Below are 21,708 nucleotides of genomic sequence, written 5' to 3' on the forward strand. Positions count from 1 at the left end.
CATCCTGCTCTCATGGTGTCAATGAAGCATTCAGCTTTATTCAAGAAATTCCGGTGTGTTCCTTACTGCTAGTGTCATTCATTCTCTATATCTACTGAACAGTACTATTTTATTTCTCTCTTTCTGAAACTTTATGAGGATATCACCTGATGTCACATGTTTAGCAAATTTATACTAGTATTGACGTCACAAGTGCTTCTAGAAATAATTGAATGAGTGATAAAAGTCTGAAATAGCAACGAAAAACGTTTTGCGTTACGCTATAGTGCTTCTGCATCAGTCTGTAGACAAAAGAAAAACATAAACATGATGCACATTTCAAAAACATTCAGTATGTTTTGCAACAAATGTATAATAATCGTTGTTAGCCAGGCTGAAATTTCTCATACTACAGCAATTAAAATGGTACAGTCGCATGATTTGTTTTTCTCTGTGTACTGTTCAAGCACATACAAACTGCATATCGCTTATTTCACACGTCACTGCTGTGACTGGTAAGCACCATGGTCATTGTTACCTTTCACAAAATAAACTTTTTTTCACATAAAACACATTATCTTCATTTCAGACGTGTAAGTAAGAAAATTTATAGGTTTTTTTAGCTCCGCTGTCGACTTTGTCAAGCGGAGCTTATCATATGAGTGATTGTCCGTCGTTGTCCGTGTCAATATTTTACTTTTTCAACTTCTTCTTGAAAACTACAAGCCTGAATGCTTTGATACTTGCTGTATATGTACCTTGGGTAGACCTCTCTCAGATTTTTTCATTTCATGATGATATCTTCAATTCTTTAATTTTGGTGAATAGTTTTGTCATTTTTGGTAAAAAGTGATATTTTCGACTTCTTGTTAAAAACCGCAAGTCCAATTGCTTTGATATTACATATATAGGTACTACATGTGGGACCTCTTTCAGATTTGTTAATTTCGTGGTGATATCTTCAATTCTCTAATTTTGATGATTATTTTTGGTGAAAAGTGATATTTTTGAAAACAGTAAGTCCTGTTGCTTTGATACTATACATATTGTTTATTTTCTAATGATATCTTCTGTTCTTTAATTGCAATGTGCATTAATTGCTAACAGCAGAGCTATCTCAGCCGACAGGCTGCTTGTTTTGGTCCAAAACACCAACCAATTTTTTAGGGAAAAATGTTGTTTTTCTCGCAAATTTTTTTTATGAATTCTTCTATAGTTTAATTTTCTGTAATTTTTTATTAAACAGGCATAATTTCCAGGTTTTGATCAATATTTTTGAAAAATATGCAGGTTTATTTGAAGAATTTAAAAGTGACAGATTTTGGTGTTAATACCATGAAAAAAAATAAAACCTCTTCAGTACATGTAATATTAAGGATCTTTAAGCCTGTCATATACATGTACCACCCTCAATGACACAACGACTGTCGCTTTGAGTCGTCTGCACTGATAGTCCTGTAGCATAGTGAGAATGCACCAATCAGAATGGAATTTAAAACCAGAAAATGCTACATCAGATCATCATGTGTGTTTCTACCAATCTGCACTCCTTATCGCGATTTGTGGAAATCGTATTATTTTGCCACGATTGCAGCAGTCATGTCACATCATAGAGGGCGGTGTGTACTTTCTAAAATACCGATAATCTGTATGGTCAATCAGATCAAAATACTTAGTACCAGACTACAAGTTGACCTTCACAAATCCTCATAAATATTCTGAATGTTTGAGCGGTTCCTAAGGGGAATACTAGTATAGAAACTTGATTTTACTTCAAAGAATTATAGCACACCTTGAGGTATAGATTAAGACAACTTAACACTTAGAACTAAAATGGAACTATGCATCAATTTCAATGTAGTAATTTTGAATTTTGATTTGTAATTTTGTAAACATTATTTTTCGTATGTACGATCCATATTTCACACAAACTTACAAAAAAACTATGTAGAGTATCCCGTTTTGAAAGAAGTACCGGTAACTAAACTTTACTATGAGGCTGAATGGGTTCATCTGCTTTTCAGGTTGTTTGTAAATGAATACATTATAGCACAAATACTTGTGTTTTCTTTCCATTCATTCATGTATTCCTCGACTCAGATTTAGTCTTTTGTTCTTTAAGACCATATTGAAGTAGCATTGATGTAGTATTGTGTTATTTTCACACAGTGTTTCAGTCATATTCAAATTATTGTTTTGTAGAGTATTACATGTCTGAACTTTTTTTACATTTACTGTTGATCCGTATTGAACGTTGGACATCCATACAATGACTTTTTTTTTTTTTACTTTCTGTGCAGATTAAATCCGTCTTTGAGATTTGAATGGCTGTTCTTTCAGGCACAATGGAGGCAATAAAAGCTGCATACACATCTTCGTAACTGAGAACTGAGGCATTTATACAAATTATAAATATTCATAAATATTCATAAATGTACATATGCTACTGTTAGAATTTATGTTGTGAAATAGAAATCAGAAACGATGACGGACCAGTATTTATTTAGTATTTTGCTGGTTTCCAATCAATCATAATATGACTACCGTGTTTGCACTATTTAGATGCCCAGCGGCGGGCACTGTTCGAACAAATGTTAGCACGCTTTTAAAATAGTCTTCATCGACTTAATTCTTAGTCTTCTTACAACTTGTATGAAAGCCAGTCAAGAATTTAGCATGTGTTTACAAATTGTTGCAGAATGCTATTCCGGCAAATGCCAAGTGCCCTTTATGCCCCGATTGCTGAATAATTTCACAAAAGATTTGAAAAGTGTGATCCATTTTGCTAACATTTTTAAAAAGGTCATTGACATACAAGTGCATGTGTTTTATTCATAATGAAGTAAACAAGGTAGCACTTTTTTCTGCGTTATTTTTCTATTTGAAGCACATCTCCAGTAGAAGTGATACTGTAAAGGGATTAATTCTTCACTGGGTTTTAATTTCGCTTATTTCGCTGACTGGAAAATGTGCTAAATTAAAACCCAGTGAATATGTAAATTGAGCATAGAACACATTATCTAAATGATAAAACTGTGAATTTAAAAACCCACTGAATATGCCTGAAATGGTTATTCAGCGAAATTTAAACCCAGTAAAAATTAGTCATTTTACAGTATAAACCACAAATCACTTTTGTATACTAAGTCTTTAAAATATTAATTATTTTGACCATAGCAACACCTGTAATTTAAGTAAGCACATTCATGTACACTACTTAAATAGACCAGATACCGCATGTACCATTCAAGAGTTACAGTATAGACATACTAAACAATCATCATTCTGACATGCTTCTGACTGATTTAAATTCCAAGTGAAAATAATTAATTCACTTACCGCAACATGCGTTTCAAAACAATGTTTATTTTCAACAGTTGAACTATTTAAACAATTCTGTATCTTGATTCCGAAGTATATTCCTGGGAGTCAATTATTTATTTGTATTTCTATTTCTTACAAGTCTTCGGAAACAGAACCCATCTGAAGTACATTATGAACATGTAGTGGTAGATTTGTTGACCAGCCAGTTACTTATAACTTTACACTATTTATAATTGGTAGACATTATATTTGTGTATTTTGGGTTGTTCAGATGGAATTCGTTTGTGCCTACAAATACTTTTGGAATTGGAATTTCTACTACATAAGTCGAAAAACCTAAAAATAAATATTGTCAAGCGAGTATGTTCCAGATGTAGGCACAGATCTAGTATCGTGAACAGTGTGCAATCCCTGCATGGGTTGGAAGACCAATTGGTTGTTCGTCTGACTCTATATGTCAAAGGTTTCTAGTCAGATCACTGAAGGAATAAGTACTGTATTGGTATTTTCTGTAGTTTGTTATTTACAAAAGGTCTGAAAACTTACACTGATCCTTTTTGGAAATTTTTTTAAACAAGAATCATTGTCACAAGTACTGTGGGATATCTGGAATTTGCCCTCATTCCAGATCTGTAATTGGGCTCTTTACCTGTTGATTTGCATAAACAATAAATAAATAAATAAATAAAATTATTAAATAAGATAAATAAATGAATAAAAAATTGCATTTTAATAGTTGCTTATTAGCATATCTTAACTTTTTTTTTTTTTTTTTTTAAATTCAAGCATTGCAGTCGTATAACTATGCTTAAAAGGCCCTTTAAAAAACACTGATACTGATTTTGTTTTCAGACATTTCGCTGCAGTTATAATAAAGGTGGGTGACTCAATATGTTCAATATCCTAGGACTTTTGTTCTAGCTATAGCACTAAATTGGCATGTTGCACAGCAGCCCGATGTTTCTTGTTCGTAAATCTCACAAGGTGTCGTCATATAAGTATTCTCGTTGATGTGTTAGATTGGCCAATGACAATACAAAATGTGGACAAGATGAGTTGTATATGAATATCAACAATGGATAAAATTGCATTCAGTCTCTTTTTGAGATACAAATCTGAAATGTATTTAATGTTGTTCAGATATTATTATGTAAAAACAGTAATACTTGTCGTCTTGGTTTCTGGTAATATTATGATTACAGTTTCACATGGAAAATACTTTCTTTACTGTGCAGACTGTCCTGGTATGTGTTGTCAGTAAATTAATCTAACGCATTCGACCTCATCTGACTCATGATGAACTCTTTACTTCAGTTGCAATTAATAGCTGTTGAAAGATGACTCCACGATGAAATAACCATGCTGCATCTTCCCAGAATTTTTTTGGGGTTGGTTGGTTGGGGAGGGTTACCTCAATAGCACCTTCAACATCAAAATATGTATCACATTTCTCACCAATCAGGAATAACCATTGTGAACTGTCTTTATTTGTAACACCATCTCTGGTTGGTTGAATAACTGTAGATGGAATGCAGAAAAATGACTAGAAATTTTAAAGATGGATTGACCTCCTGACTCAAAGCTGTGGAATGAATTAAGAATGGATTCATAGTTCAGAACCTATTAGATTAACAAAGTTATGTTTTTAATACTGATCAATAATGCCCATAATAATACATCCATAAGTTAAATAAAATAGGTAATGTGTAAACTATGATGATTTAATTGACATAATTATTAGTCTCCGTTCGGACGAAGTCCGATTATACATGTTAGGATACATGTCCTCCGACCATCTGTGCATCCATCCAGAGTCATATATCAGAATCCTTCGAACCAATTCCGTTCATTCTTTGTATGTGGCTAGTACTTTATGTGGGACATATGCACGTGCTGTGGTTTAGCGATTCGATTCAAAATATCTCTGTCACCCATGTATCATTTTCATTGATATTTAGCATGTCATAAATGGATTTATGTATATGTCAATTCAATTTGCAATTTGATCAAATATGGCCGAATGGTGATAACTTGGACATGCTTTCACTTGTGATCTATGTTTTTCTTTGCTATGTCTTAAACCGGAGAGGTCGTCACGCAAAAATTGTTCGAATTTAATGTAAATAAACAATCTGGTGTATACGCCACTTTGGACTCAAGTTTCAAGGACACGCTCGCGACAGCCCCTCCACTTAATATGACAAGCACAAAGAGATCTTTCAAAAATTTAACGGGGACTGTGTCATTTTCAAAGACTTGTTATATTAAAGGGTGGTGGTCATTGGTCGTGTTCGACGTGGGTTCCATTTGACATTTAAAACGTACGTAAATTACAGTGTTCACACAATATTTGAATGTGTGCTATGTGACAACTACTAGTACTTTGGTTTTAAGTTTAGTGACAAAACAGAAATAATAAATAATTATTGTACGCAAGTTACAGTGTGCCGTAATTTTGCAGTATTTTACAGGGTATTTTCATCCTACCATATTAGGAAATGCAAATTCCAAATATGGAATGATTACATGCATAAGCGTCCTCTAATAATAAAAACAAACATGGCTGCCACCAGGATTTGACCAGACTCCACATTTCGGGATTCCCATGTTGTATCATTGAGAAGAAAACATGTAAAATAATAAGGTTATTACGAGGATAACGCAAAGTATGCACTCGAACAGTTCGTCGTCACATCGCCTTTTGCTGCGCATCGGCCGATACTCCTGCTGTACTGGCTTCGTGTATACTTTTCGGTACCCTCGTAATAACTTCATATTATAATTAGAAAGATAATAATGTAATAATTAAAATTTTGAAAGCAACCAAATGTTTGAGTTTCAAATAATTCTCAAAAAATTCTAAGCATACCTTGAGTTAAAGTTGCCAGCAGTTGTGGTACTAATAAGCTATTTTTTGGTAGCACACAGCTACGGTTTTTCAGTAGATCATATCTTAGTATCTACTTTCGGGCAGTACGTGAATTATAATTAGACTCTATGATTGTAAACAATAAATACGGTATCTTTATTTACCGATTTTCGAACAAAAACGAGTCTATGCCCTACTGGACATAAGCAGTGGTGCCTAAATTTATTTTCAGCAAATAAAACTAAGTCTGTTTGGTTAAGAAATAATATTTTATTTAGAAACAATTAGGGAAATTGTAAAGAAGACATTTGTGATAAAAAATAACTGCAACTCTTACATACTTACTATATTTTAATTATGTCTGATATTATATTCATATATTCAGAAATCTTAACAATTTTACTATTCCTAGTAAAAATAAAGCTATTTGTAATTTTTGAAATTATTTCAAAAATTTTAATTTGCTACATTAGGTTTAGAAAAAGTTGTTACATATCCTTTTTTATTTGTCATTCATAAAAATATGAAAACTGATTGTGATGTGTCGATATAATAAAATGAACAAATTCCCACCGCCCTTCTTGTATATTTACATAGAAACATGGCCTACTCTCTGTCAATATAAATATTTCAAATAATTAATACAAGTGACAGTGCCCTGCAGTATGAAATATGCCATTAAATATTGAAATACATTTTGCATACTAAAACTCCTCAGGTCTCTGGTTAATTAGACCAAAGTACAATATACGTAAAAATGTAGTAAGTATTTTTTATATCCCTCTTCTATCATATGGCCGACTATAATGACATAAATTAAACAATCAGAGTTATGAGGTTCTTTATTATGCTTGCCATTTTTTAGTTCTTGTTCAAACGAAAGAAATTATAATTTTACCTGTGTCTTTGTATGCGTCAGTCTGTATCTCTGACATGACTGGAGTGATCACATTCAAACTTCACAAATACATCAAACATCTTGGGATATATGTACATGCATGCATATTGGTCTCTTATTCAATTCCCAAATTCTGGCATTTTATGAAATTCAAGCATGAATTACTGTTTTGTATTCAGTTACAAGATTTTACTTCCATCTCATATATTCTCACTGCAAGGAAACTTTTTAAACATGATGTAAATGTCAAAAATACCCATTTATCCACGTCCGTAAAACATCCATTTATGACAACAAAACTAAGCAAGATGGCGACTGAAACTACCAGTAACAACATCAAAATGCAACTAAGTAGTGATGTGACAAAAAAACAAGATATCATCAGAGAAGCTAATACTGTGTCATAAGTACAGTCTAATGCCTAAAGCATTAACCATTTCACCACCAGACATTGCCCAAATTATTATGTACTATTTTTCTCATATTCTTCAATATTTCTGGAAACAAACCTTAATTTTGGAACTAACAGTCAAAGTTTGAGTCAATTTTCAGTTTTTACTCAACAAATTTGGCTTTTTTTTGTCCCAATCTTCTAAAGGAAAGTGCAGACTATGAATGAGACTATTTTGTGAAATTGCGATGAAAAGGTTATTAAAACACACAAATATACTGTAAATTGTTCTCACTGCTAGAAATTTTCATAATTTCAGGATTTTATGATATTTGCGAAATTTTAGAAAGTCACTAGACATTCCGTGTCATACATGTTGGATCCGCAAGTGAAATTTTTCACTGTTACAAAATTTCACAATTTTCTCAAAATTAAAGCAATTTACAATATTCATAACACTATCAATCACCTCCCTCCATACAGATTTACAAATGGTTAAATTCTATTTTTTTCACTGCTGGGTATATAATAATAAATGATATTACAATCATACACATACATTATATGTAACAGACTAATTTTCATGAACCGATGAATATTTTGAAAAGCACACTAAATGTCAATCAAATATTAAAGTAGGTCATGCAAAATTATTTTTATATGACACAGAGTTTATGTCCATATTTTGACAGAACATTACACTAAACAAAGCGTAACCTATATGTACATTTTTTTTTCATCAGCTGTTACTTTTGAACTATGAACTGATTCAACTTGGTTTAAGTGAAGTATTTGATATTTATTGCTATTTTAAGAGATGTCTGGCTTGTCTTACTTTGCAAAGACTGATGTAAATAATACATTAGTGTCTGCCAAGAAATGGTACTGGGGAGTTATCACATGATTTGAAGAACAATACATAATAAATAATTATATCAGCTAGGCCATTTTATGTCAGAAATAATTTTATTATTATGTTATTTTATTCAAACTGTCGACTTAGCTGTTGATTTCTTTATTTTTGTGTGGAATTTATTTTTGATATTTTCACTAGAGGGAAAATTCTTACAAAGTGAAATCTGATATAAAAAATTTTTTAACCATGCAATTTATCTGTAAAAATAAGCAGTATACAAACACAAAAATAATGGTTCATAAGAATTCAAGTATGTAATAATAGATTATTTTTAATGATTAATAATTATTAATTAATAATTGGGTTTCTTCCTGAGTGATAACCATCAATGTACTGTAGAAGATATGGGTGTTGGCTGTTTTTCCAACATGTATTATGACAGTAATTTTGATAATACTGTTACAAAATTAAATTAAAATCAACTGATATTGGCTCACAGAGTAATTAATAACATATAATATAAATTAATCACTTGTGTAAAAATAATAATTTCAAAATGAAAATGGTTGTAATGAAACGGATTGTGTTTTATACTACAGAGAAATTGAATGACATTAAGCACTTTTTTAATGAAAAAAAACCTAATTGCCTTGTAATAAGTTATGGTGAGCTTTGAAGAGATATAAATTAGTATTCGTGTAGATGTATAGATAGTGGAATGCATTTAATGATGTTGGAGATATTTATAAAGTTACATCTAATTGGTGTTTAACTACCGATATTACGGTGTTTAGCTGTCTGCATGTTGTGTTGGATGATCACTGTACATGTATGTTGGTATTAATGCCACAACACCAGTAATGTATTTTAGGCAAGTGGCATCATTTTGTTAAAATCGTTTTATGATTAGCTCTAATATTTAGCTTTATGTGTAGTTTTATCTTCCTGTAAAATTGTCTTTTTGAAAAAAATTGGTTAACAAATGTGTAACAAACAAGATGTGATATTATTAAAACATTATTAACCCTTATCCTGTCCATGTATTTTTACATTGACTTGACCAGATAAGGGTTAAAAGATAAGACAATCAGATGTCAGATGGTGTATATGGTTTCATAGTTTCTTTCATCACATGTAATATTTTGTGATATGAAAATGTTGACATGATGGGGCGGAAATGTGATTATGTAATTACAGAAATTTATGAGAAAATTTGAATTATAAAAACATTGTTAACCGTATTACCAACTACCCCTCCACCCCACCAGCCTCACCTCCCACTTTAAAAAAGATAAAATGTATGAGTGAGCACACTATAGCACTGTGTGATGGCGCCATGTACTTTTAAACATATGTACTCGTTATATTGTTTAGCATCATACGGCTATACTTCATTAACCATGCTCATACTTTAGTTGTTTCGGTAAAGTGACGATTTGTGAGGTCCAGTTGAAAACATGATTTAATCAGGCAACGAGTAAGTGAGGTGCAAGGAAGTTAATATAGAGTTACGATAGCTTTGAAAGGAGTCTAGTAAGATATTATTCTGATCAGTAGTTCACAAACAAAAAGACACTGCAAATGCAGTTTGTGTAATTAATTTATTTCTAGATTGGACTTGCGACTTCCAAGGAAAGTGCACTTGGTTGGAAACATCTAACAAATAGGGATATTGAAAACACATTCAAGAGCGTGTTCGTTTATGGGTGAACTGAATCGGTGATGTCAAGTGGAACTGAGGTATTGATTGGTGTAGTTTGAACAATTTAAGGTGCCTTAACATGCTCTGACTTGAGGTATTTTGTTGACAAATGTTTTTTGACTCCTGTTACATTCATAACACAAATGTTATTGGATCCAGTTTGATCCATCTGCTGTTGTTTTGTGATGTGAATAAGCAAAATTTAGTTATTTGGCAATAACAATGACACAAGTAAGAATTTTGCAGTGTTGCAGTGATGTGAAATATGTGGTTATATGTTACGTAACTTGGTGTATATTTATGATAATTACATGCAAATTGCTGGAAATAAATTTGTGTTTTAATAGCTGTCTAGGTGCTGTTGACAAGTACATATGCCACTGTTTAGGTGCTGTAAATGTACATATCCTACTGTCTAGGTGCTGTTGACAAGTACATATGCCACTGTTTAGGTGCTGTAAATGAACATATCCTACTGTCTAGGTGCTGTTTACAAGTAAATATCTTACTGTCTAGGCGCTGTTTACATGTCAATATCCCACTGTCTAGATATGCTTTACATGTCAATATCCCACTGCCTAGGTACTGTTTACATATATTTCACTGTCTAGGTTACATGTATATTTCCCCCATCTTACCCTATATATTCAATTATACTTTTTACTCATGATAACATATATCAACAATTTGACAAAAAAATGCAGTTTGTGGCCTTTTAAGGAAAATTTGTATAAAATATGGGAATATTGATGGATGATATACCGGTATAACTCGATTCAGAGTATGTAGTCAAATAAGTATGCCATTCCATATGTATATATGTATGTATATGTGTGTGTGTGAAGGCATCGTCATCAACTACATGTACAAAAGTTGTATCAATTCTTGTTCCTTGCCACACATGTGTTTTATAACACCCCTCCACTGAAATGGTTTGTTCCAATAAGTCTGAGTTCAAGAGTTCAATCAATTCTCTTTCCCATTCTTAGGTACATTTACTACCCTCCTCCCCTTTAATACAAAAGTTGTATCAATTCTTGTTCCTTGCCGTACATGTGTTTTATAACACCCCTCCACTGAAATGGTTTGTTCCAATAAGTCTGAGTTCAAGAGTTCAATCAATTCTCTCTCCCATTCTTAGGTACATTTACTACCCTCCTCCCCTTTAATAAAGTGGTTTGTCCCACATTCTTATAGATTGTTTTCTCCTATTAATCCTATATCGCCAGATTTGCATACATACTTCCCAATTTTTATTAATACAGAGCAGCGTATCTATGTTTAATATCTTACTTCGACTGAAGCCAAATAAAAAAAAATTATAATCTTCAAATGATAAAAATTGAAAGATTGCATATGTCAAAGTTCCTGTATTAGTTGTTTTTGAACTGGGGGAGTGTGTGAGATATGGTTTACTAATAACTAGTGTTTATAAAAGGTAGGGTCACTGTGTTCGATATTGTACTTGTGAATTTTCTGTAGTTTAAAGTTCTGGTGTTGCTAAGCAACCATGTAAGCTGTAGTGTTGATTTCCAATGGCATGGGGGTTGCATTACCAATAGTCATTATCAATATATTATTATGTTTTTACCAGAATAATTTGATTTTTTGCCACAAGTATATTCAGTATTTATCTTATCAGCGGAATATGTCCACAAAAATTATGCACAGAAAAAGTCAGAAAACAGGACGTAGAAACAAAATTGACTTTATCTTGGTGTCAGTATATGTATTTCAAGACATTTTTAAGGAAAACAACCATCAGTAACCATTAATTTTGTACAAAAAATAGCAAAATTCAGTATTATACATGTAAATGACTCTTTATTTAATGACATCAATCACAGGCATATGCTCTGTAGCATTACAAAAAATAAATCAAAAAGCTTTCTTATTATACGATAATATGCAGGTTACACTGCCGTGAAAATAACTAAGTATCAAATTAATATAAGGAAGCAATGAAATGGTGTCGGTTGTCGTTATTGAAATATATTTTGTATAGAAGGATGTATGATAGCATAATGTTTCCTTCACAGCGATCAGTTTACATTCATTTGTCATGGGTTGATGTGAGTTGCTGTTAATGCTAGGCTACCATCTTATCACACTGCTGTGTTCAGTCAATCACCAAGTACCTCATTTATTGGTATTCATCACCAAGTACCTCTGAGTCAGTGTAATTTTTTAATTTGCGTTCCTGGTAACTTTTAACCTATTAAACTCTAAAGTCAACTTATGTCACCCGTGACTATATTTTTTTCAATTTTTATTAACATGTTGATCAACCCCTACCATATTTGCTCTATTAGAAGCGCATCTCCAATAGAGACACATGTACCATATTTGCTCTATTACAATGTAGAAGCGCATCTCCAATAGAGACACATGTACCATATTTGCTCTATTAGAAGCGCATCTCCAATAGATGCACATGTACCATATTTGCTCTATTAGAAGCGCATCTCCAATAGATGCACATGTAGCCAATTAATAATTGCATGTATTGTCTTCTACATCATTCAAATATGATTCTGACAATAGACACTCGGACAATTTTACCTAGTGCACATTTTGATCATCACAAAAATAGGTATAATAAATTTCAACTGTTTTTTTCAACTTACTACTAAGCTAAACTTGTAATACACTGTATACACATTTTATATTGCAATGACATTTAAGTTTCTTGTTAACCCTGAAGCATTTTGGGATGATTTTAAGTGGTTACATTGATTCCCTGTGATCAAATATTTCAAATTCAGTGTTTGGTTTTGCCATAATTAAGCTGGATGCTGTTAAAAGTATGATATATGTATTATTTTTTTTATTGTTTTGAGAGTTATGTTCATCAGTTTTTGTAAGGCTTTTTTCTATCCAGAATTTAAAAAAATTATTTTGCCAGGAAAAATAATTTTTAAATTGAAAATAAAGAAAGCGTAAATTGTTACCTTACATCTGAATGCATCGTTTGTAATTTGAATATTTCATTCGTAATTTTGAATTTTTTGATTCTTTCTTGATTTCAGATTAATCCCGGTAGTAAAGCATCTAAAGCCAGTATATCTGTTGGAGATTTTGTAGAAAATATTAACGATAGAAAAACAGCTGATTTAGAACACAATGAAGCATTAAATTTAATTAAGTCATCATCAGATTCAATTAAATTGTGTCTTAGACGGTAAGTGACTTTATGAATAATTTTGTATGTATTAACCTTGTGTTAACTTCTGATTGTTATTGGTAGTGGCTTCTGTCTTTTCTGATGTGCCATGCACTGTCATTTCAACACGTCATCTTAGAAAGGGCTCCCATTTGACATATACAGTGGATATAAAAACATTTGATCTGTGATAGCTTTGACTCCCCTTAGACTATATTTATTTGCCCTGGCAGATATTTGTTTCAGTGAAACAATGAGTTCTATTGTTATTTTACTTGTTCCACGTAGATTTAATTCAGTAGATTTAACTCATCAGCGAAAATAGTGATATTGAAACCCAGTAAATAATTAATGCATTTACAATATTATCCAAACACTGAGCATCTCTTCTCTGATTACATTTGTCGTCCAATTTAAGCGCTATTCAGAAGCTGTTCGTAACACCTTGGTTGCCAAGACCTGAACATGATTTGTAAATGGTGTGATGTAGTTGGAAGAAATGTACATTGGCTCTGTATTAGAAAGCGTTATAAGTGCCCACCTATCTCAGGTTTTAATCACATTGTTAGATGGTTTTGGGAATTTCGCAGTCTTTTCTTTAAGAATAATTCTCTGAATGTTTGTCTGAACATTTTTACTTTCACTGTTTTTTCACAACTTTCTTTATGAATAGTTTTCTTCTTTCTTTACATTAAAAATATTGATTGAAATGCTCAAAACATTTGTTCAAAATGTCTAAAACATGTTCAAATGTGTTAATATGTGATTTTGAAGATAAACACATGAAAATATCTCTGGAAGGTTTGCACTTAAAAAAGAAGAAAGAAAAAGAAAAGAAAAATAGTGATACACCACTAGAGGGCGCTATTTCAGAAATTAGATGCTAGACATCTGTGTACTTTTAGATCCTATATTAGTTTCAGATCATCACTTCTAGATCTTAAATGATTGGCTGGTAACTAGTCTTGTGCATTCAAGCCAATCATCATGGAAATAATAATTGACTTATGCTATCCATTTTTAAATATATTTTCTGTCCAAAATAATTCTACAGAAAATTGGCATTCAATTCTCAACTAAAATTAGTAAAACATGCACCCATTCAATTTAGACACCTGAACATACCCCCTGCAAATTTATTATGGACACTCCCTACCATGTAATGCTTAGAGACCTAATGTTAGTCTCTTTCACTTCCACCATGCACACATTAATCCCTACTTCTCTATCCTGTATGTTCTCACAGAGTTTCAGAATTTCAGTATCACTACACGGTATCTTTGTTGTGAGTCCCATGCATATATACTTGTATTTCCTCTCACACATCTCCCTATTGGTAATATACAAACACTCAGAAATATAAACTCACTATTGCCATTGACAATTCCTAAGTGAATACAAGGTAAATATACTTGTATCACATGATGGCTGTGGTCATTCATCCATGCGTTCATGGATACTACTTTCGACATGTGTAAATCTCTATGGGTTTCACTTAGATATATATTTGACAACTGATCCATGATTGTCACTTATAAGTGTTTCATTTCATTACTGATTAGCGAATTTGCTCTATTCTCGAGGGCGGAGCTACATCACAGTTCTATACTGCTGAGAGATGCACCATGTATTTCTATTGGCTTTGTGCAAGCTGCTGTGGAACACAGGTCGAAGAGCCAGTGAAAACAGCTAAAGTCGATGAAAACAGCACAAACTCAACTATGAGAAAATACAAAACAATTCAATTTTGTTTCACATGTTGGAGTAATCTTGTACTGCTCAGGGGAGTGTCAAAAACTAGCCCAAAGTACAGTTTTTTAAGAGTTTTTGACCGTGGTTTTCTCTCGATTGTGGTTGCCAGGAGTGAAAATGCTCGGATATTTGCTCCCAAGAATTAGTAGCATATACTAATGATGTGAGGTCATGCTCAACATAAATCATGTTTTAACTGTCAAAATAAATGGGAGAAAAGGCTTCACAATAAAAATATGCAGTTATGCTACTTCTGTTATAGTTTTTTCTAATAGACCGAATACAATAGTTGTGTTATTTTGTGATTTGATCTAATATGTCAAATTGTCGGCCATTTTTATATTTGGTGTAGGTGAATTCCAAAGTGAAACTCTTAAAATAACTCTTCAAGTCATAGGGCCCATAGCTGCTAAATCATCATTTGGATTTGGAAAATTAGTATTATATTACAACCAATCATTGGTATTTAGACCATTTGTATTGTGTAGAAGTATTCTTAAAATAGCACTAGTCTTATCCAAACATCGCTCCGGCTCAGTAGTGTTAAAACATAAATAGATTTATTAACATGTACATTAAAATTATTGATAATACGTAACCTCTTCCCTTCCCCGATATTTAAAAACTGAGCAAAATTGATATACATGTTTGCAATATGCATCATAAAAATGAGTTTAATGTTGAATATTTGTGTAAAGTATCATAAGTTTGATTGACATGTACTTTGAATGACCTACATTTCTTTCATATGTTTTGTTAGCTTTGTGAATGTTGTGTGAGGTCTATTATGTGTGTGTAAGAGCAACTGAGTGGCTGCATTGAATGTAAGAATCTTCCTTCCCACTTTAAATTGGTTTATTCAAGCCTTTGTGATTGCTAGGGACTTATTTATATAGGCCTTAATGAATTCTTTTAACTGTATTATAACGAGTCAGTCTGGCACGTATTATTGATACCAAATCATTCAGTTTTGTAATACTCTTGTTATTTGTCAAAATGATTCTTTCTGGGGGGTGTTTGTTGAGCTCCAGGGCTAACATGCGTTTGTCCAGTAACGGTTCCATTCTGGTCCAGGTGCAAACCGGTTTGGCATATGTTATACGGTACATTGAAAACATATGTGTGACGAATATAAGGATTCTTTTGCTCAGCACTGAAACCAAGAAGTTGCATGTTTCATCTAAAATGTCTTGACAATGTTATTTCCAATGTTGCAGTAATAAGAACATTATTACATCAAATTTGGCATGTTTGAATTTCTGGTACTGAACAATGTGTTGAATATAGTGGGAAAATATCATGCTTGAAATAAAATGATAATGTTGTAATGAAACTAATTACCGACAGTGCATCCAGGAAGTTGTCGTAAGTGGTTGTACTGGTGCTTCTATAATTGAGCTAATTCTGCTCCGGTTCCCAGCAGACACGAAAACTGATGATCTGAAGAATTCCAACAGAAATGTATATTTTTATTGAAATAGAAATTTTCTATGGAAAATGTTTTTTTTATACATATTCACTCACTTGCTTACTAAATTCACTTTATTTATTTAATTATTTATTTATTTATTTTTGTCTTATTTTAGGTCATCTGCTATTACAAACGGAGTATCAGAAGACATGACGGAGACAACAACCAGAACGGTTGTGATGAATTCAGGTCCTATGTCACCAGGTAGCACATTTTTAACTTGTTATATTATTTAACTTAAACCCCCCCCCCCCCCCCGGTATATTATTGTAAATCAGGCAGTAAAATCCTTAACCCTATCACAACCATTGCCAATCTTTGTCACCTTCCGCAAAAAGTAGTCCCCTTCAAATTCTATTGTAAAATCATGAATTCATGATAAAAAACAAAATTATAGAAGAAAATACACCTAGTTTTGTTAAAAATTTAAATTTGTCTGAAGGAAATAATTAATATTATAATGAGCTACATTTGTTACACCTTTGTTGTATTTCTTACTGATTTTTTTCTGTATCATTGAGATATAGGATGCATAGAATTGTGTGAAGTCATTTTTGTGAGATTGTATTAATAAGGAAATCACATCAGATAGGGTGACACCTCAACTTCTGGTATCTGTTACTGCAACCATATATCCCATTGTGTTAGGGCTAGACCATTATTTTTGTGGGGTGGGGCTACAATCAGGGAAAACACAGGGGAAACGATAATCTTCATGAAGGGAACCTAGGGATCTAGGATACTCTTCTCCCAAAAAACAAAAATGTTACATTACCTAATATTAAATCAAAGAAATAACAAATTTCAACCTAATCACCCCTTGTCCCTTAAATTTATCAGGGATAAGCTCAATGTACTCCAATCAGTTTTGTGATGTAACTGAGTATTTATTTGACAACAGATGGATTAACCTTCCATGTGTTCCAAATGAATTAGATCTGACTTCCTGAGCTTTGATGATGTGCAGTCTTCAAGTATATCTTGTGTCAGTGCAAAGTATCCTCAATGTAGTCACTACCGGGGTAGTTAAATTTATATGATATAAAATATTCCTATTCAATTTTAAGATAGTAAGACCATAAGAAAAAAACTTAAGGAGGAACGGTACACTAGCTCGGGGGGGGGGGGGGTCTGCACAGAGAAAAAAATAAGCGAAAAAGTTTACAGGGAAATTAAAATAAAAAAAGCATAGACTTGTACATGTACATTTTATAGAGGAAAGTTATCACAAAAATGCAACATCAAACAAATTAAATCAGGAAACAAATAATTTGTATATTTTTCTGCCATATCCTCTCCCAGAGTTTATAATTGTCAGTCCCTAATTGTAAGGAATGTGAGCTTTAGCCGTTTCAAGGAGTTTTGATAATTACTGTCACCATGGAGATCTGTCTTTTACCTCCATGCTGTCACTATCATCTGTGAAGGAAGTATGCCATTCACAGCCCCAACCCCACCTAGTTTTAGGGCTTCTCTCTTCATTTCAGGAGATCTCTTCTATTTAGTGCCACTGTTGTCCACATTCCTTGTATTTGACATTCCTGTGTTTGTTATTACCAATCTCTGATGGTGTTGTCAATATAATCACATTTCCTATAATCTGTTTTATAAACTATTTTAGAAATTCCTTAAAAGAACAGTTTGAACTTGACACTGTGTAGACCTTTTAATAAATACCAACTGTGCTAATCTGTAAGGACTACTTGTCTTAACATTCCTTCCTTTAGTACTTGGTGGGTACTGGTATATATATATATATATATTAAGTGGCGTTTGACCTAGCATAGTGCCACTGGTATCAGGTACAATACTAGTTATCGATTTAATTGCAGTGAGAAGGAAGTAGACTTATTTGGTCATTGTCCAAGCAGGAAACTACTGACTACTGTCGATCAGCTGTTGGTAGAATTCCATTTGCTAAAGACCTATGGCATCCAGTGCACATGTCAAACATTGAAATATTATTACATTGTACAACACAGGACAGAATAGTGTGTGTTTTGCATGTATGCGGCTATTATAGAGACGTGTACATCATAATACACAAGTTAGGCCGAGGAGAAAATATTCTGTGTTTCCAATAATGGATTAATAACAAAATATTGAGTGGGCACCTAGTGTTTTTATTTGATTTTATTAATTTATTTTTAACAGATTTTTTCTACTGTATTTATCTGAAAAATCACCCGGGTTGATGATTTGGATAATGGGAGATCACCAGAATTCAAACATCGCCTAGATGTTTTGGCACTTTTTTTTAAACATTGTTTCTACAATCTAAACAGAACGGCTTTACCAAACAGTAGTTCGAACTAAACTTTATACTGTGAAAATTCTGTTCTTAATTCTTTGTGTGCATACATGATGTGAATTCCCACAGTCAGCATGTATTAGAAACAGTCACGTTTTTTTTTGTCTGCCAATGTATATTGAGAGAGTGAAAAGGAAAGGCTGTCCTGTGTTAGATTGCATAATCATGTATTCCAGACATGCTTGTGTAAATATACAAAATCCGCAACAATAATTGGAAACAGACTGGAGACTGAACCAAGGAATTGAAATGCTGTCAGTGACTTCAGAAGAATTTGAATGTTATTTAATATTTTAGTCTTTTTACACTGAAACAGGAGTTATTTCTCAGAATATCATTTTGTTTTCACTATTTTGTCCAACTCTTCTAGTTTCATATATCTCAGTAATCCCTGTACAGCACAAACTTTGAAAACAATCTGCATGATAGTTTCCAAATTTCAAAGATAAATCATGTAGCCAACTGCAAATTAAGCCAATTTGATTCTAAATTAACAAAAATTATTAAAAATTTGGAAAATATTGCTTCATACATGTAATTTTGACATAAAAATTGGTTTTCAACAAGTTAAATGTATTGCTGTATTATACTGCTTACGCATAGAAATAACTAAATTACATTTGAAGATGTGATATTTGATGCATTTAGAAAAGTATTCAGTTTTCAGACTTTCTTTTTTAAAACATCATGAAATTACAAGATACATCTCCTTGTTCAAGACTAAATATACCTCAGTGTCAACGAAACCAAATAGTGTATCTGTAATAAGTGTATTTTGACACTGCAAACAGATTCTTTGCGTCTGTAATTTCATTTCAGTCAATCTTTTGCTAAGATACCAGTGCATGTTGACATGCTGGTTTTACTGATCTGTAATTGACATCTTCTATCCTCGGGGGCGGAGTTAAGTCACAAGACGTTCCACGTTGCTACGACGCGCACCACTGTACCATGCATTTCTATGGGCTCTGTGCGAGCTGCTGTGGAACACTTGTCGAGCCGGTGAAAATTCGAGAAAACAACACAAACTCAACTTTGAAGTAATCCTGAACAACCAAATTTATATATATTACACACGTAGGGCTAATCTTGTTACACTGTTCAGAGGAGTCTCAACAATCATCCCAAAGTACCGTTTTCTGCGAGTTTGTGAGCCTTTGTTTTCACCGCAAGGGTTGCCAGGCGGTGAAAATGCTCGGATGTCCGACCCCGAGGATAAACATATTCATAACAGCTGTGTATAACAGCTTTTACAAATTCTAGGTAGAAATAATATTTATTTACAAAAAAATTGTCTCTTCGTATTATGCCTAGTTAAAACTCATACTGGGGATTAGAGACGATTGTTAATATTTTTTTCTTTTAGATAATTCGGGTTCAGTGAACTATGGCGGTGTAACGTTACAGAACTTGCCTTCCAATGTGGCTGTGGTTAAGACTACAACCACGAAAGTCACCAAAATCACCCGATCTTCGTCCCCGGCTAGGTGTTCATCCACTGAAAGCCTAACATCAATAGAAGGTGGTGGTGAGAAAAAGGGACCCCCTATTACTGTGCAGGCTACTGTTGCATTGCCTGATGTACCCCCTAGGTCTGTGATGTGGTCACCTGCACCCTCAGGTGGGGGAGGTCAGTAATTTTTGAAAATGTTTTCTTTTCAGCTGCCTAGGTAGTCTTCTGGCTGGAGTTATGAAATAACCAACTGACACAGCTTTTGTGTGTAATAACAGTGTTGTTGTGGAAGTTATTGTATTTGTGTATTCCTGTCATTTCACCTTGTGTTTGTGAATTACCTGTGTTAGCCTCTAGAGGGAGCTCTTTACTGGAAGGGGATACCACTATTTGAAAATACTGTGGCAAAAACTAGTGTGGAATACTTTATTTTCGCTGAAATTAATTTTCGCTGAAAAGGCTTTTGGGGCGTTTTGTATGGAATTTATTTTCACTGATTTTTGATAAGTTTAATGTGAAATATAGGAAAAAAAGGTATATTCGCTGCATTTTACTTTGACTGAATCATCCCTCCAGCAAAAATAGCGAAAATAAAGTAGTCTACATTAATTTAAAAATAATTAATGTTATAAAATCATGATAAGGAAAATTCTAAATTTTGGGCTTAACACTGAGGTTAGTCCTGCAGCCGAGAACAATTAGGACGACTGAATTGCAATTTCTATGCCTTAAACAGCTGTAGTGAATATACAATGTACATGTACATTTGGGACAAGAAGTTTTAAATTTAAAGTCAAGTTTGTTTATATCTACATGTACCTCTTAAGTGGACATACTTGAAATAAACCTATTGCCCTAATGAGTGTTCTGCTGATTCACCTGACAAAACATCCATGCCCACTCAACCGTCAATTTACATATCCTGTATGAATACAAGGATGTGTAATCTGACCTACAGACTCAACCCATCTGTACAACATTTTACGGCCGAGTTACAAGGCATTAGAATGATAAAGCCACCTCTTTTTGAAATCTGAGTCACATTTGAGTGATCTCCAGTAAAATATTGTGGTATGGATTGTGTTGCCTTTCCGTCTACATAATTAGACTGTATTCAATACATTGACCTGTGATCTCAGGTAGATATAATAGTTCTAAAGCAACTGAAATTTGATACCATTAAATAAAAACCCATGTTCATCTTTCGTTTTCAAAATCCACAGTGTGGTTACCATGTAAAGTTTATTTTCTGTTGTCATTAACCTTTTCACCATCAAACTTTCTCAGCCACATTTTTCTGCAACTTTTTCTTATATTCTTTAATATTTCTGGAAATTGACCCTAATTTTGGAGCCAACAAACAAAATTTAAGTCAATTTTCAGTTTTTACTCGAAACATTTGGCTATTTTTGTCCTAATCTTCAGAAGGAAAGTGCAGACCATAAATGGGACTATTTTGTGAAGTTGTGATGAAAATAGGGAACTTGTGGTGAAACGGTTAAGAGATTAAATTTGAACAAAAGAGCAGCTTACACAAGT

At 33.0% G+C, this 21,708-nt stretch overlaps 1 protein-coding gene across 5 annotated transcripts in view; it reads left to right on the plus strand.

The window, feature by feature from the left end:
• Positions 1-21,708, plus strand: part of LOC100371246 (uncharacterized) — a 146,326-nt gene that overhangs the window by 30,814 nt on the left and 93,804 nt on the right. For 3 of the 5 annotated variants that reach the window (XM_085493948.1, XM_085493949.1, XM_085493951.1), the window contains exons 2-3: positions 13,049-13,200; positions 16,521-16,609. In XM_085493948.1, coding sequence (XP_085350074.1) covers positions 13,049-13,200; positions 16,521-16,609 — 241 coding nt within the window. Of the gene's footprint in view, positions 1-13,048; positions 13,201-16,520; positions 16,610-20,082; positions 20,347-21,708 lie in introns of all 5 variants that reach the window. The other 2 variants (XM_085493946.1, XM_085493947.1) reach the window with 1 other exon arrangement.

The sequence above is a fragment of the Saccoglossus kowalevskii genome, chromosome 19 (genome assembly GCF_978046115.1).
Source record: "Saccoglossus kowalevskii chromosome 19, keSacKowa6.1, whole genome shotgun sequence".
Lineage (NCBI taxonomy): Eukaryota > Metazoa > Hemichordata > Enteropneusta > Harrimaniidae > Saccoglossus > Saccoglossus kowalevskii.